The sequence below is a fragment of the Oncorhynchus kisutch genome, linkage group LG7 (genome assembly GCF_002021735.2).
Source record: "Oncorhynchus kisutch isolate 150728-3 linkage group LG7, Okis_V2, whole genome shotgun sequence".
In the NCBI taxonomy this organism is placed as follows: domain Eukaryota; kingdom Metazoa; phylum Chordata; class Actinopteri; order Salmoniformes; family Salmonidae; genus Oncorhynchus; species Oncorhynchus kisutch.
In genome coordinates this window covers 53908947-53924925 of record NC_034180.2, presented here as the reverse complement: position 1 = coordinate 53924925, position 15979 = coordinate 53908947, and the positions used below count along the sequence as shown (strand labels likewise).

General features: G+C 44.8%; 1 protein-coding gene across 1 annotated transcript; it reads right to left on the bottom strand.

Moving 5' to 3' along the window:
- Positions 1-864: 864 nt before the first annotated feature.
- On the bottom strand, positions 865-14415 carry plek2 (pleckstrin 2). The gene is made up of 9 exons (XM_031829343.1): positions 13624-14415; positions 13309-13473; positions 12509-12699; positions 11675-11766; positions 10627-10814; positions 10128-10229; positions 2738-2821; positions 1682-1760; positions 865-1245 (listed from the first exon to the last, which is right to left on the bottom strand). The coding sequence occupies exons 1-9, from the start codon at positions 13675-13677 to the stop codon at positions 1118-1120; spliced, it is 1083 nt and encodes a 360-aa protein (XP_031685203.1). The 5' UTR covers positions 13678-14415; the 3' UTR covers positions 865-1117.
- Between the last annotated feature and the right edge of the window lie 1564 nt (positions 14416-15979).

The window sequence follows — 15979 nt, the reverse complement described above, 5'->3', positions numbered from 1 at the left end:
GGTCCTGTAGTCTCTGTGCTGCCAGACACATCATTATTTATGAGCGGTCCTGTAGTCTCTGTGCTGCCAGACACATTATTTATGAGCGGTCCTAAGGACACGTGACACACGGGTCCGTGCCATGGTTGAAACTTGCCCTCCTGTATAAAAAAAAATGTTGTCGATCTTTAGATCTTTAGAACATTTCTCTATAGCTGCCTCTTTGTGTGTGTGTGTGTGTGGAATATAGCTACGTCAATGGAAACCTGCCTAGTGTTATCTAGTCACGCCCTCATTGGCTCTCTTTCAATGAACTTACAGCTCTGGTTCACCTCAGAACACTTCAGTTACCAGGGTAACCGGGATGATGATACCAACAGGGAAGGAATGCATCCCAAATGGCACCCTATTCCCTATTTAGTGCACTACTTTTGACCATAGCCCCATAGAGTTCTGGTCTAAAGTAGTGCACTATATAGGGAATAGGGTGCCATTTGGGATGCGGGCTAGATTACACTTTATGGCTCTATTTTATTGTTTGGGGGGAAAAAAGCACGTCTCATCTCGCTGTGGGTGTGACACACTTCTCCCGGTGCGCTGCATGTCTCCACCTGAATCACATTTCTGGTATGCGCGTACTGAAACCATAGAGTGATTTCAATGTTACACATAAGACACACACTAAGAACATTACACATGAAACACACGCGAAGAACATAACACATGAAACACACGCGAAGAACATAACACATGAAACACACGCTAAGAACACAACACATGAAACACACACTAAGAACACAACACATGAAACACACGCTAAGAACATAACACAAACACACGCTAAGAACATAACACACGCTAAGAACATTACACATGAAACACATAGGCCTTCTCACAGGGGAAATGCTTTATTTAATATTCAAAACAACACCATGTTGAATTATCTATTTACACGATTTAAAAACATTATTCCAAACTGTTAACTTTGTATGGTTACATTCATAGAATGTATAATTTATTGGAATCTTTATACGCTAGAAGATTTGTATAGTAGTTTGTTTAAAAACCTGTATGGATTGGGTGTATCAATAACAGCCTCACCTAAAACACTACGTTAAAGTAATAAGCTTGAGTTTATTTAACTCTGTGCTCTGATAGCTTCTATCCAGTCCATCCTCTCCTGTCTGCTGGGAGCCTGGATGTAGTAGTGAGTATCAAACTGAGTGATGATCTTCAACAGGTTACCTTGGACTTTACCCTTCACACCTGTGTGAGAGTGAGTGAGAGAGTGAGAGAGTGAGTGAGTGAGTGAGTGAGTGAGTGAGTGAGTGAGTGAGTGAGTGAGTGAGTGAGTGAGTGAGTGAGAAGAGAGAGAATCAGCCTCCCCAGACTGACTGACTCACTGCTCTCTCTCTCTGGGTCATGTTCAGGAAGGACAAAACGTTTTGAAACAGAATGAAACTAGTTGGGTACAACCTGAACTTCAATGAGAACTTTTGGTTAAAGATGTTTTTACTAGTGTGCCCTACTGAACTCAACCCGTGCCTGTCACAGGCCAGTCCTATTGTGTTGTCAGCCACACCTTTACTGAAGCAAGACAGCTGTATCTTAGGGCTGTCTGAGAGAGAGAGTGACTCAGTGTGTGTGTGTTGTGTGTACGTGTGCATGTACGCGTGCGCTCGTCTGTGTTTGTGTGACTCACCTGAAGGAACACCGTTGTCGTCCAGAGCAGAGACCAGACAGCCTCGGAGAGAGAACCCGCCCACGGGACTGATGTCATCCTGATGTCATCAACAAGTGACATAACACAGGAAGTGGATGAGACAGAACACAAACAACATGATGTCAATACCCACAGAAGAAGACTGAAGAGAATGAGAACCTGTATGGAAAGATAGCCTGTGTACCAGTTTATTGGTGCACAAAAAGATAGCACAAATCGACTTGTACCCAGGCTATGGCAAGATAGCACAAATAGACTGGTACCCAGGCTATGAGTATATAGCTATAGTCTACAGCCATGTCACCTTACTGGGGTCATAGTAGGGAAGGTAACCAATAGTCACTCACCTTACTGGGGTCATAGTAGTGAAGGTAACCAATCGTCACTCACCTTACTGGGGTCATAGTAGTGGAGGTAGCCAATAGTCACTCACCTTACTGGGGTCATAGTAGTGAAGGTAACCAATCGTCACTCACCTTACTGGGGTCATAGTAGTGGAGGTAACCAATCGGCACTCACCTTACTGGGGTCATAGTAGTGAAGGTAACCAATCGTCACTCACCTTACTGGGGTCATAGTAGTGAAGGTAACCAATAGTCACTCACCTTACTGGGGTCATAGTAGTGAAGGTAACCAATAGTCACTCACCTTACTGGGGTCATAGTAGTGAAAGTAACCAATCGTCACTCACCTTACTGGGGTCATAGTAGTGAAGGTAACCAATCGTCACTCACCTTACTGGGGTCATAGTAGTGAAGGTAACCAATCGTCACTCACCTTACTGGGGTCATAGTAGTGAATGTAACCAATCGTCATTCACCTTACTGGGGTCATAGTAGTGAAGGTAACCAATCGTCACTCACCTTACTGGGGTCATAGTAGTGGAGGTAACCAATAGTCACTCACCTTACTGGGGTCATAGTAGTGAAGGTAACCAATCGTCACTCACCTTACTGGGGTCATAGTAGTGGAGGTAACCAATAGTCACTCACCTTACTGGGGTCATAGTAGTGAAGGTAACCAATCGTCACTCACCTTACTGGGGTCATAGTAGTGGAGGTAACCTGGCTCTGATCGCAGCACAAACAGTCGAACCTTCCAGTTCTTTCTTTTGTGTCCCTGTATTAGAGGAAGACAGGAGACATGAATAACCAAACACATGGTATGTAGACAAGTGTGGTTATGAGAGCAGAGTTGAAGCGGAGAACAAACACAAAGACTAGACAACAGCCAACCACAGATAGTTTGGTCTGATTGGATAAGACTAGACCACAGCCAACCACAGATAGTTTGGTCTGATTGGATAAGACTAGACCACAGCCAACCACAGATAGTTTGGTCTGATTGGATAAGACTAGACCACAGCCAACCACAGATAGTTTGGTCTGATTGGATAAGACTAGACCACAGCCAACCACAGATAGTTTGGTCTGATTGGATAAGACTAGACCACAGCCAAACACAGATAGTTTGGTCTGATTGGATAAGACTAGGGCACAGCCAACCACAGATAGTTTGGTCTGATTGGATAAGACTAGGCCACAGCCAACCACAGATAGTTTGGTCTGATTGGATAAGACTAGACCACAGCCAACCACAGATAGTTTGGTCTGATTGGATAAGACTAGACCACAGCCAACCACAGATAGTTTGGTCTGATTGGATAAGACTAGACCACAGCCAACCACAGATAGTTTGGGCTGATTGGATAAGACTAGGCCACAGCCAACCACAGATAGTTTGGTCTGATTGGATAAGACTAGACAACAGCCAACCACAGATAGTTTGGTCTGATTGGATAAGACTAGACCACAGCCAACCACAGATAGTTTGGTCTGATTGGATAAGACTAGACCACAGCCAACCACAGATAGTTTGGGCTGATTGGATAAGACTAGACCACAGCCAACCACAGATAGTTTGGGCTGATTGGATAAGACTAGACCACAGCCAACCACAGATAGTTTGGTCTGATTGGATAAGACTAGACCACAGCCAACCACAGATAGTTTGGGCTGATTGGATAAGACTAGACCACAGCCAACCACAGATAGTTTGGTCTGATTGGATAAGACTAGACCACAGCCAACCACAGATAGTTTGGTCTGATTGGATAAGACTAGACCACAGCCAACCACAGATAGTTTGGTCTGATTGGATAAGACTAGACCACAGCCAACCACAGATAGTTTGGTCTGATTGGATAAGACTAGACCACAGCCAACCACAGATAGTTTGGTCTGATTGGATAAGACTAGACCACAGCCAACCACAGATAGTTTGGTCTGATTGGATAAGACTAGGCAACAGCCAACCACAGATAGTTTGGGCTGATTGGATAAAACTAGACCACAGCCAACCACAGATAGTTTGGGCTGATTGGCAAAGACTAGACAACAGCCAACCACAGATAGTTTGGGCTGATTGGATAAGACTAGACCACAGCCAACCACAGATAGTTTGGGCTGATTGGATAAGACTAGGCCACAGCCAACCACAGATAGTTTGGGCTGATTGGATAAGACTAGGGCACAGCCAACCACAGATAGTTTGGGCTGATTGGATAAGACTAGACCACAGCCAACCACAGATAGTTTGGGCTGATTGGATAAGACTAGACCACAGCCAACCACAGATAGTTTGGTCTGATTGGATAAGACTAGACCACAGCCAACCACAGATAGTTTGGTCTGATTGGATAAGACTAGACCACAGCCAACCACAGATAGTTTGGGCTGATTGGATAAGACTATGCAACAGCCAACCACAGATAGTTTGGTCTGATTGGATAAGACTAGACCACAGCCAACCACAGATAGTTTGGGCTGATTGGATAAGACTAGACCACAGCCAACCACAGATAGTTTGGGCTGATTGGATAAGACTAGGCAACAGCCAACAACAGATAGTTTGGTCTGATTGGATAAGACTAGACCACAGCCAACCACAGATAGTTTGGGCTGATTGGATAAGACTAGACCACAGCCAACCACAGATAGTTTGGTCTGATTGGATAAGACTAGGCAACAGCCAACCACAGATAGTTTGGGCTGATTGGATAAGACTAGACCACAGCCAACCACAGATAGTTTGGGCTGATTGGCAAAGACTAGACAACAGCCAACCACAGATAGTTTGGGCTGATTGGATAAAACTAGACCACAGCCAACCACAGATAGTTTGGGCTGATTGGATAAGACTAGGCCACAGCCAACCACAAATAGTTTGGGCTGATTGGATAAGACTAGGGCACAGCCAACCACAGATAGTTTGGGCTGATTGGATAAGACTAGACCACAGCCAACCACAGATAGTTTGGTCTGATTGGATAAGACTAGACCACAGCCAACCACAGATAGTTTGGTCTGATTGGATAAGACTAGACCACAGCCAACCACAGATAGTTTGGTCTGATTGGATAAGACTAGACCACAGCCAAACACAGATAGTTTGGTCTGATTGGATAAGACTAGGGCACAGCCAACCACAGATAGTTTGGTCTGATTGGATAAGACTAGGCCACAGCCAACCACAGATAGTTTGGTCTGATTGGATAAGACTAGACCACAGCCAACCACAGATAGTTTGGTCTGATTGGATAAGACTAGACCACAGCCAACCACAGATAGTTTGGTCTGATTGGATAAGACTAGACCACAGCCAACCACAGATAGTTTGGGCTGATTGGATAAGACTAGGCCACAGCCAACCACAGATAGTTTGGTCTGATTGGATAAGACTAGACAACAGCCAACCACAGATAGTTTGGTCTGATTGGATAAGACTAGACCACAGCCAACCACAGATAGTTTGGTCTGATTGGATAAGACTAGACCACAGCCAACCACAGATAGTTTGGGCTGATTGGATAAGACTAGACCACAGCCAACCACAGATAGTTTGGGCTGATTGGATAAGACTAGACCACAGCCAACCACAGATAGTTTGGTCTGATTGGATAAGACTAGACCACAGCCAACCACAGATAGTTTGGGCTGATTGGATAAGACTAGACCACAGCCAACCACAGATAGTTTGGTCGGATTGGATAAGACTAGACCACAGCCAACCACAGATAGTTTGGTCTGATTGGATAAGACTAGACCACAGCCAACCACAGATAGTTTGGTCTGATTGGATAAGACTAGACCACAGCCAACCACAGATAGTTTGGTCTGATTGGATAAGACTAGACCACAGCCAACCACAGATAGTTTGGTCTGATTGGATAAGACTAGACCACAGCCAACCACAGATAGTTTGGTCTGATTGGATAAGACTAGGCAACAGCCAACCACAGATAGTTTTGGGCTGATTGGATAAAACTAGACCACAGCCAACCACAGATAGTTTGGGCTGATTGGCATAAGACTAGACCACAGCCAACCACAGATAGTTTGGGCTGATTGGATAAGACTAGACACAGCCAACCACAGATAGTTTGGGCTGATTGGATAAGACTAGGCCACAGCCAACCACAGATAGTTTGGGCTGATTGGATAAGACTAGGCCACAGCCAACCACAGATAGTTTGGGCTGATTGGATAAGACTAGGCACAGCCAACCACAGATAGTTTGGGCTGATTGGATAAGACTAGACCACAGCCAACCACAGATAGTTTGGGCTGATTGGATAAGACTAGACCACAGCCAACCACAGATAGTTTGGTCTGATTGGATAAGACTAGACCACAGCCAACCACAGATAGTTTGGCTGATTGGATAAGACTAGACCACAGCCAACCACAGATAGTTTGGGCTGATTGGCAAAGACTATGACAACAGCCAACCACAGATAGTTTGGGCTGATTGGATAAACTAGACCACAGCCAACCACAGATAGTTTGGGCTGATTGGATAAGACTAGGCCACAGCCAACCACAAATAGTTTGGGCTGATTGGATAAGACTAGGGCACAGCCAACCACAGATAGTTTGGGCTGATTGGATAAGACTAGACCACAGCCAACCACAGATAGTTTGGTCTGATTGGATAAGACTAGACCACAGCAACCACAGATAGTTTGGTCTGATTGGATAAGACTAGACAACAGCCAACCACAGATAGTTTGGGCTGATTGGATAAGACTAGACCACAGCCAAACACAGATAGTTTGGTCTGATTGGATAAGACTAGGGCACAGCCAACCACAGATAGTTTGGTCTGATTGGATAAGACTAGGCACAGCCAACCACAGATAGTTTGGGTCTGATTGGATAAGACTAGACCACAGCCAACCACAGATAGTTTGGTCTGATTGGATAAGACTAGACCACAGCCAACCACAGATAGTTTGGTCTGATTGGATAAGACTAGACCACAGCAACCACAGATAGTTGGGCTGATTGGATAAGACTAGGCCACAGCCAACCACAGATAGTTTGGTCTGATTGGATAAGACTAGACAACAGCCAACCACAGATAGTTTGGTCTGATTGGATAAGACTAGACCACAGCCAACCACAGATAGTTTGGTCTGATTGGATAAGACTAGACCACAGCCAACCACAGATAGTTTGGGCTGATTGGATAAGACTAGACCACAGCCAACCACAGATAGTTTGGGCTGATTGGATAAGACTAGACCACAGCCAACCACAGATAGTTTGGTCTGATTGGATAAGACTAGACCACAGCCAACCACAGATAGTTTGGGCTGATTGGATAAGACTAGACCACAGCCAACCACAGATAGTTTGGTCGGATTGGATAAGACTAGACCACAGCCAACCACAGATAGTTTGGTCTGATTGGATAAGACTAGACCACAGCCAACCACAGATAGTTTGGTCTGATTGGATAAGACTAGACCACAGCCAACCACAGATAGTTTGGTCTGATTGGATAAGACTAGACCACAGCCAACCACAGATAGTTTGGTCTGATTGGATAAGACTAGACCACAGCCAACCACAGATAGTTTGGTCTGATTGGATAAGACTAGGCAACAGCCAACCACAGATAGTTTGGGCTGATTGGATAAAACTAGACCACAAGCCAACCACAGATAGTTTGGGCTGATTGGCAAAGACTAGACAACAGCCAACCACAGATAGTTTGGGCTGATTGGATAAGACTAGACCACAGCCAACCACAGATAGTTTGGGCTGATTGGATAAGACTAGGCCACAGCCAACCACAGATAGTTTGGGCTGATTGGATAAGACTAGGGCACAGCCAACCACAGATAGTTTGGGCTGATTGGATAAGACTAGACCACAGCCAACCACAGATAGTTTGGGCTGATTGGATAAGACTAGACCACAGCCAACCACAGATAGTTTGGTCTGATTGGATAAGACTAGACCACAGCCAACCACAGATAGTTTGGTCTGATTGGATAAGACTAGACCACAGCCAACCACAGATAGTTTGGGCTGATTGGATAAGACTATGCAACAGCCAACCACAGATAGTTTGGTCTGATTGGATAAGACTAGACCACAGCCAACCACAGATAGTTTGGGCTGATTGGATAAGACTAGACCACAGCCAACCACAGATAGTTTGGGCTGATTGGATAAGACTAGGCAACAGCCAACCACAGATAGTTTGGTCTGATTGGATAAGACTAGACCACAGCCAACCACAGATAGTTTGGGCTGATTGGATAAGACTAGACCACAGCCAACCACAGATAGTTTGGTCTGATTGGATAAGACTAGGCAACAGCCAACCACAGATAGTTTGGGCTGATTGGATAAGACTAGACCACAGCCAACCACAGATAGTTTGGGCTGATTGGCAAAGACTAGACAACAGCCAACCACAGATAGTTTGGGCTGATTGGATAAAACTAGACCACAGCCAACCACAGATAGTTTGGGCTGATTGGATAAGACTAGGCCACAGCCAACCACAGATAGTTTGGGCTGATTGGATAAGACTAGACCACAGCCAACCACAGATAGTTTGGGCTGATTGGCACAGACTAAGCAACAGCCAACCACAGATAGTTTGGGCTGATTGGATAAGACTAGACCACAGCCAACCACAGATAGTTTGGGCTGATTGGCCAAGACTAGGCCACATCCAACCACAGATAGTTTGGGCTGATTGGCACAGACTAGACCACAGCCAACCACAGATAGTTTGGGCTGATTGGATAAGACTAGGCCACATCCAACCACAGATAGTTTGGGCTGATTGGGAAAGACAAGGCCACAGCCAACCACAGATAGTTTGGGCTGATTGGGAAAGACTAGGCCACAGCCAACCACAGATAGTTTGGGCTGATTGGCAAAGACTAGACAACAGCCAACCACAGATAGTTTGGGCTGATTGGCAAAGACTAGACCACAGCCAACCACAGATAGTTTGGTCTGATTGGATAAGACTAGACCACAGCCAAACACAGATAGTTTGGTCTGATTGGATAAGACTAGGGCACAGCCAACCACAGATAGTTTGGTCTGATTGGATAAGACTAGGCCACAGCCAACCACAGATAGTTTGGTCTGATTGGATAAGACTAGACCACAGCCAACCACAGATAGTTTGGTCTGATTGGATAAGACTAGACCACAGCCAACCACAGATAGTTTGGTCTGATTGGATAAGACTAGACCACAGCCAACCACAGATAGTTTGGGCTGATTGGATAAGACTAGGCCACAGCCAACCACAGATAGTTTGGTCTGATTGGATAAGACTAGACAACAGCCAACCACAGATAGTTTGGTCTGATTGGATAAGACTAGACCACAGCCAACCACAGATAGTTTGGTCTGATTGGATAAGACTAGACCACAGCCAACCACAGATAGTTTGGGCTGATTGGATAAGACTAGACCACAGCCAACCACAGATAGTTTGGGCTGATTGGATAAGACTAGACCACAGCCAACCACAGATAGTTTGGGCTGATTGGATAAGACTAGGCCACAGCCAACCACAGATAGTTTGGGCTGATTGGATAAGACTAGACCACAGCCAACCACAGATAGTTTGGGCTGATTGGCACAGACTAAGCAACAGCCAACCACAGATAGTTTGGGCTGATTGGATAAGACTAGACCACAGCCAACCACAGATAGTTTGGGCTGATTGGCCAAGACTAGGCCACATCCAACCACAGATAGTTTGGGCTGATTGGCACAGACTAGACCACAGCCAACCACAGATAGTTTGGGCTGATTGGATAAGACTAGGCCACAGCCAACCACAGATAGTTTGGGCTGATTGGGAAAGACAAGGCCACAGCCAACCACAGATAGTTTGGGCTGATTGGGAAAGACTAGGCCACAGCCAACCACAGATAGTTTGGGCTGATTGGCAAAGACTAGACAACAGCCAACCACAGATAGTTTGGGCTGATTGGCAAAGACTAGACCACAGCCAACCACAGATAGTTTGGGCTGATTGGCAAAGACTAGGCAACAGCCAACCACAGATAGTTTGGGCTGATTGGCAGAGTTTTTCTCACCTGTTTCAGTAGATAGCCCCTTTTCAGGACTTTCCCACTTAGTTCCATGGTTGATAGGGAAGTCTCAGCCTTCACACTGCCTCTTTTCTTAAAGTTCTCTGACTGGGAGAGACAACACGGACACACTCACAAGGAAATACAGTAGGACATCTGGTTTAGACACTGTCTAAAGCACAACAGTACATGTGAATCAATCAGTGAATCAAACAGTGAATCAGTCAGTGAATCAAACAGTGAATCAGTCAGTGAATCAGTCAGTCAATCAGTCAGTGAATCAGTCAGTGAATCAGTCAGTGAATCAGTCAGTCAATCAGTCAGTGAATCAATCAGTGAATCAGTCAGTGAATCAAACAGTGAATCAATGAGTGAATCAATCAGTGAATCAGTCAGTCAATCAGTCAGTGAATCAGTCAGTGAATCAGTCAGTGAATCAGTCAGTGAATCAATCTACCTTCATGGAGAGAAGGGGTTACTACTATAACTAGGGAGAGTCACTCACAAAGCTGTAGAGAGCAGTGGAGTCATCCAGGAACTGCTCACTGAGTCCATGGCTGCGCTGAGCCTCAACGCTCCTCAGACCTACAGGGCGTAGGAAACCTTCCTCCAGGACGGCCGAGGACAGAGTCACAGCCTCTACACGGGTCAGAGCCAGCTGATTGAACACCAGCCAGTCCACCACCGCAGAACCTTGAGAGAGAGAGAGAGGGAGAAAGAGTATGAGAGAGGGGGGAGAGAGAGAGAGAGGGAGAAAGAGTATGAGAGAGAGGGGGGGGGGGAGAGAGAGGGAGAAAGAGTATGAGCGAGAGAGGTGGGGAAGAGAGAGAGAGTGAAGGGGGAGAGGGAGAGGGAGAAGGAGAGAGAGAGAGAGGATCCACAGCATCAGCACCACTGTCATTACATCCATCCACAACAATCTCAGAGATCCCTTCCACCAACAGCACCAACAGCAGTAGTATGTTCAACTGGGATCACATACACACATGTCTGTTAAGTGGCATATACGCTGAGTGTACAAAACATGAAGAACTCTTTCCATGACACAGACTGACCAGGTGAATCCAGGTGAACGCTATGATCCCTTATTGATGTCACTTGTTAAATCCACTTTAATCAGTGTAGAATGAAGGGGAGGAGACAAAGGATTTTTAAATCTTGAGACAATTGAGACATGGATTGTGTATGTGTGCCATTCAGAGGGTGAATGGGCAAGACTGAAGTGCCTTTGAACGGGGTATGGTAGTAGGTGCCCCGGTTTGTGTCAAGAACTGCAACGCTGCAGTTTTTTTCATGCTCAACAGTTTCCCGTGTGTATCAAGAACGGTCCACCACCCAAAGGGCATCCTGCCAACTTGACACAACTGTGGGAAGCATTGGAGTCAACATGGGCCAGCATCACTGTGGAATGCTTTCGACACCTTGTAGAGTCCATGACCTGACGAATTGAGGCTGTTCTGAGGACACAAAGGGGGTGCAACTGAATATTAGGAAGGTGTTCTTAATGTTTGGTTCACTCACTGTATGTCAGGCTGTGTGTCAGAGCGTCTCACCTGAGAAGCAGTTGCTGTAGGAGCTTCCCTGTTCATTGTGGCTGGTCAGCTTGATGCCACTGTGGACATCATACATGGAGTCCACTACCTGGCTGGGAGAAGGAAGGACAACACACCATGTCAGCTGGACACAATTCACCTCTTAGCTCTTCCCCTTGGCCCTAACCCTTTAGCTGGAATGGCTTCACTACTGACCAGCTGTGTGACTGTCATTATGGACTAGCTTCACTACTGACCAGCTGTGTGACTGTCATTATGGAATAGTGTCACTACTGACCAGCTGTGTGACTGTCTTTATGGAATAGCGTCACTATTGACCAGCTGTGTGACTGTCTTTATAGAATAGCTTCACTATTGACCAGCTGTGTGACTGTCTTTATGGACTAGCTTCACTACTGACCAACTATGTGACTGTCATTATAGAATAGCTTCACTATTGACCAGCTGTGTGACTGTCTTTATGGAATAGCGTCACTATTGACCAGCTGTGTGACTGTCTTTATAGAATAGCTTCACTACTGACCAGCTGTGTGACTGTCATTATAGAATAGCTTCACTATTGACCAGCTGTGTGACTGTCTTTATGGAATAGCGTCACTATTGACCAGCTGTGTGACTGTCTTTATAGAATAGCTTCACTACTGACCAGCTGTGTGACTGTCTTTATGGAATAGCTAAAGACTTCGCTCATGTGACTAATAGACTAAATACAACCAAGCAGGCAATGTTATTACAACCAGTTTCTAACCATGTAATAAGGTTGTAATAACGTCATTTTAAACCATGTTGCCGGTTGGGGAAAGTCTTTCAGCCAAGGCTCCTAAAGTGTCTCACTTCAGGCTGACGCTGTGTAGTTGTAGTGACCGGTGCCCAGTGGTTTTAGACTGGCTCGGGGTAGGAGAGTCAGCTGGGCGGAGCTTCTCCACCGCTGCACCGATATCCGCTGCCCATTGGTCACGCTCCTCCCGAGAACACGCCTCCAGGAAGTACTCGGCAGAACTCTTGGTTTGCAGTTTGAACACCAGCTGAGGTACAGTAAACAACAAAGAAGACCATGATGTTGAATTCCTGAAGAATTCCAAGATGATATCATGATGCGTCCAACAGCATCGAGAGATGTATCCAACACACCTTTGAAAACTATGAAAAGCGCACTGTATCTACGATGATAGCGCACAGTGGTCTAAGGTTGAAACTACTCGAATTTAAAAAAAATGCTATTTATGATGGGATGTCCTCGGGCCTTGCATTCTCTAGTATGATTTCAGCAGGAAGCAAAAAGCTGGGCTGGGCTCAACAGAGCTGAGACACTCTCACTTCGCAGCCTGTTTTCGACAATACAACACGTAATCTATTGACACATCTAGTGCAGCGATATATCCTCAGGGCAACAGTTTCAGAGACATGAACAGCATACACTATATAATGCTATTCTATTAGAATAGAATCATAATTCTAGAATAGAATCATAAATTCTATAATATAATCATAATTCTGTTCTAATCACATAGATCAGCATTAGAACCATGATGGAGTTATAATATGTAATTCTATGATTTGATTGCTGTTCAACAGCCATAATGTCACTAATTCCAGACGAGGTAAACGTAAAAGGGGCTTGTACATTAACTCACCGGGCGGTTGTCATACTCCAGAAACGGACAAGAGATTTTACAATCGGTCAACATGATCCTCCCGCGTTGACAGGAGTCTCGCTTCCCTCCGTCATATTTATAGTAGAGCAACTGGTCTGGATAGAGTACAAACCAGCGAGCCTTCCAGTTGTGAACTACATGGCCCTAGAGTTTCAATTAGAAAATATATATTCATTAAAATGCATTCTATGCATTTTATAACTACTTAGTTAAAACAATGTTATAACACATTTATGAATAATAGTCAAATGAAATGCGTGTCATACGGACATACAACGGTTTATTTAATATTACCCGTTTCACAAGGAATCCCTCTTTCAGGATAGGGTTCTTCTGATCTTCTTCCATAGTCAGTCAGTTGTTCTACCTCAACGCAGGTCTCGACGCATGGTTTATCTCTCACCTGGCTGCTGCGTCATCTGGTACACACCCAGCCAGCACAGAACTCTCAGAACATCGGAATGCAGGAAAAACCCCGTGGCTCCGAGTAAAATATGTATATATGATCCCCTCTTTTCACAAAGGGCTTCTCTATTTGAAATAGAAAGGTAAATTCCGATTAAGTCGACATATGCAGAGTATAAGTGAATCCAGTCTCCGCAAAATCAGAGACAGTAATGCGTATCGTCGGTTACATGTAGACAATAATAGTCACATGAATATATTAGTTCAATGTAAACGTTTTACATGCTTTACAAAAAGAACATTTTCCCTAATAATCCTGTTTACATGATCACTTCTGAAATCAGGTCTGGTGGGAATGTAAATAAACGTTCTACCAAGTGTAATAATATTGAGTCATTAGTGTGCATGTAAACGTACTAATTTACTTTGTATTTCTATCGCACTGTAGTGCAGGTATTTAGCGCCTCAGGTTAAATACGGCCCATACTCTCTGTAAAATACAACATCTTGTTAGTGGATCTGCTCGCGACAGAGAACGGTAACCTAAAGGCAGGCAGATGGTGATATTAAGTCGTTTCATCTTACTGTCCAAAGGGAATGTTTTCAGCAGGCTATACACTCCTATAGTCACTTGACACCTGGATCACACCCGGAGTGGTTTGTTGCGCAAAAATGGTCCTCAACATTCACCTTCTGCTACCATTTCTGCCAAGCCGTCTATGCATACAGTTTGACCATACAGTTTGACCATACAGTTTGATGCACACAGTTTGAAGCACACAGTTTGAAGCACACAGTTTGATGCATACAGTTTGACGCATAGGTTCGATAAATCCAAGGTATGCACCACACAGAACGCACTGCAACTGTCTCTGCAACGCAACACTGCGAGGCAAACACAGCGTTCCATTGGGAATGAATGCACTGTTCTGGTGTACCAAAAATGAAAACACTCTCGGTAGGTGTGAGTGTATACTGATCAAAAATATAAAACGCAACATCCACCATTTTTCACTGCAACTGTCTCTACAACGCAACGCTGCAAGGCAAACACAGCGTTCCGTTGGAAATTAATGTACTGTGGGGATTTGGGCCTAGTCTATGGATTTCACATGATATGCATCTGTTGGTAACAGATTATGGGGATATGGGCCTAGTCTATGGATTTTACATGATATGCATCTGTTGGTAACAGATGACGGGGATTTGGGCCTAGTCTATGGATTTCACATTATATGCATCTGTTGGTAACAGATGACTGGGGATTTGGGCCTAGTCTATGGATTTCACATGATATGCATCTGTTGGTAACAGATGACTGGGGATTTGGGCCTAGTCTATGGATTTCACATGATATGCATCTGTTGGTAACAGATGACTGGGGATTTGGGCCTAGTCTATGGATTTCACATGATATGCTTCTGTTGGTAACAGATGTCGGGGATTTGGGCCTAGTCTATGGATTTCACATGATATGCATCTGTTGGTAACAGATGACTGGTGATTTGGGCCTAGTCTATGGATTTCACATTATATGCATCTGTTGGTAACAGATGACGGGGATTTGGGCCTAGTCTATGGATTTCACATGATATGCATCTGTTGGTAACAGATGACTGGGGATTTGGGCCTAGTCTATGGATTTCACATGATATGCATCTGTTGGTAACAGATGACTGGGGATTTGGGCCTAGTCTATGGATTTCACATGATATGCATCTGTTGGTAACAGATGACGGGGATTTGGGCCTAGTCTATGGATTTCACATGATATGCATCTGTTGGTAACAGATGATGGGGATTTGGGCCTAGTCTATGGATTTCACATGATATGCATCTGTTGGTAACAGATGATGGGGATTTGGGCCTAGTCTATGGATTTCACATGATATGCATCTGTTGGTAACAGATGACTGGGGATTTGGGCCTAGTCTATGGATTTCACATGATATGCATCTGTTGGTAACAGATGATGGGGATTTGGGCCTAGTCTATGGATTTCACATGATATGCATCTGTTGGTAACAGATGACGGGGATTTGGGCCTAGTCTATGGATTTCACATGATATGCATCTGTTGGTAACAGATGACGGGGATTTGGGCCTAGTCTATGGATTTCACATGATATGCATCTGTTGGTAACAGATGACGGGGATTTGGGCCTAGTCTATGGATTTCACATGATATTCATCTGTTGGTAACAGATGACTGGGGATTGGGGCCTAGTCTATGGATTTCACATGA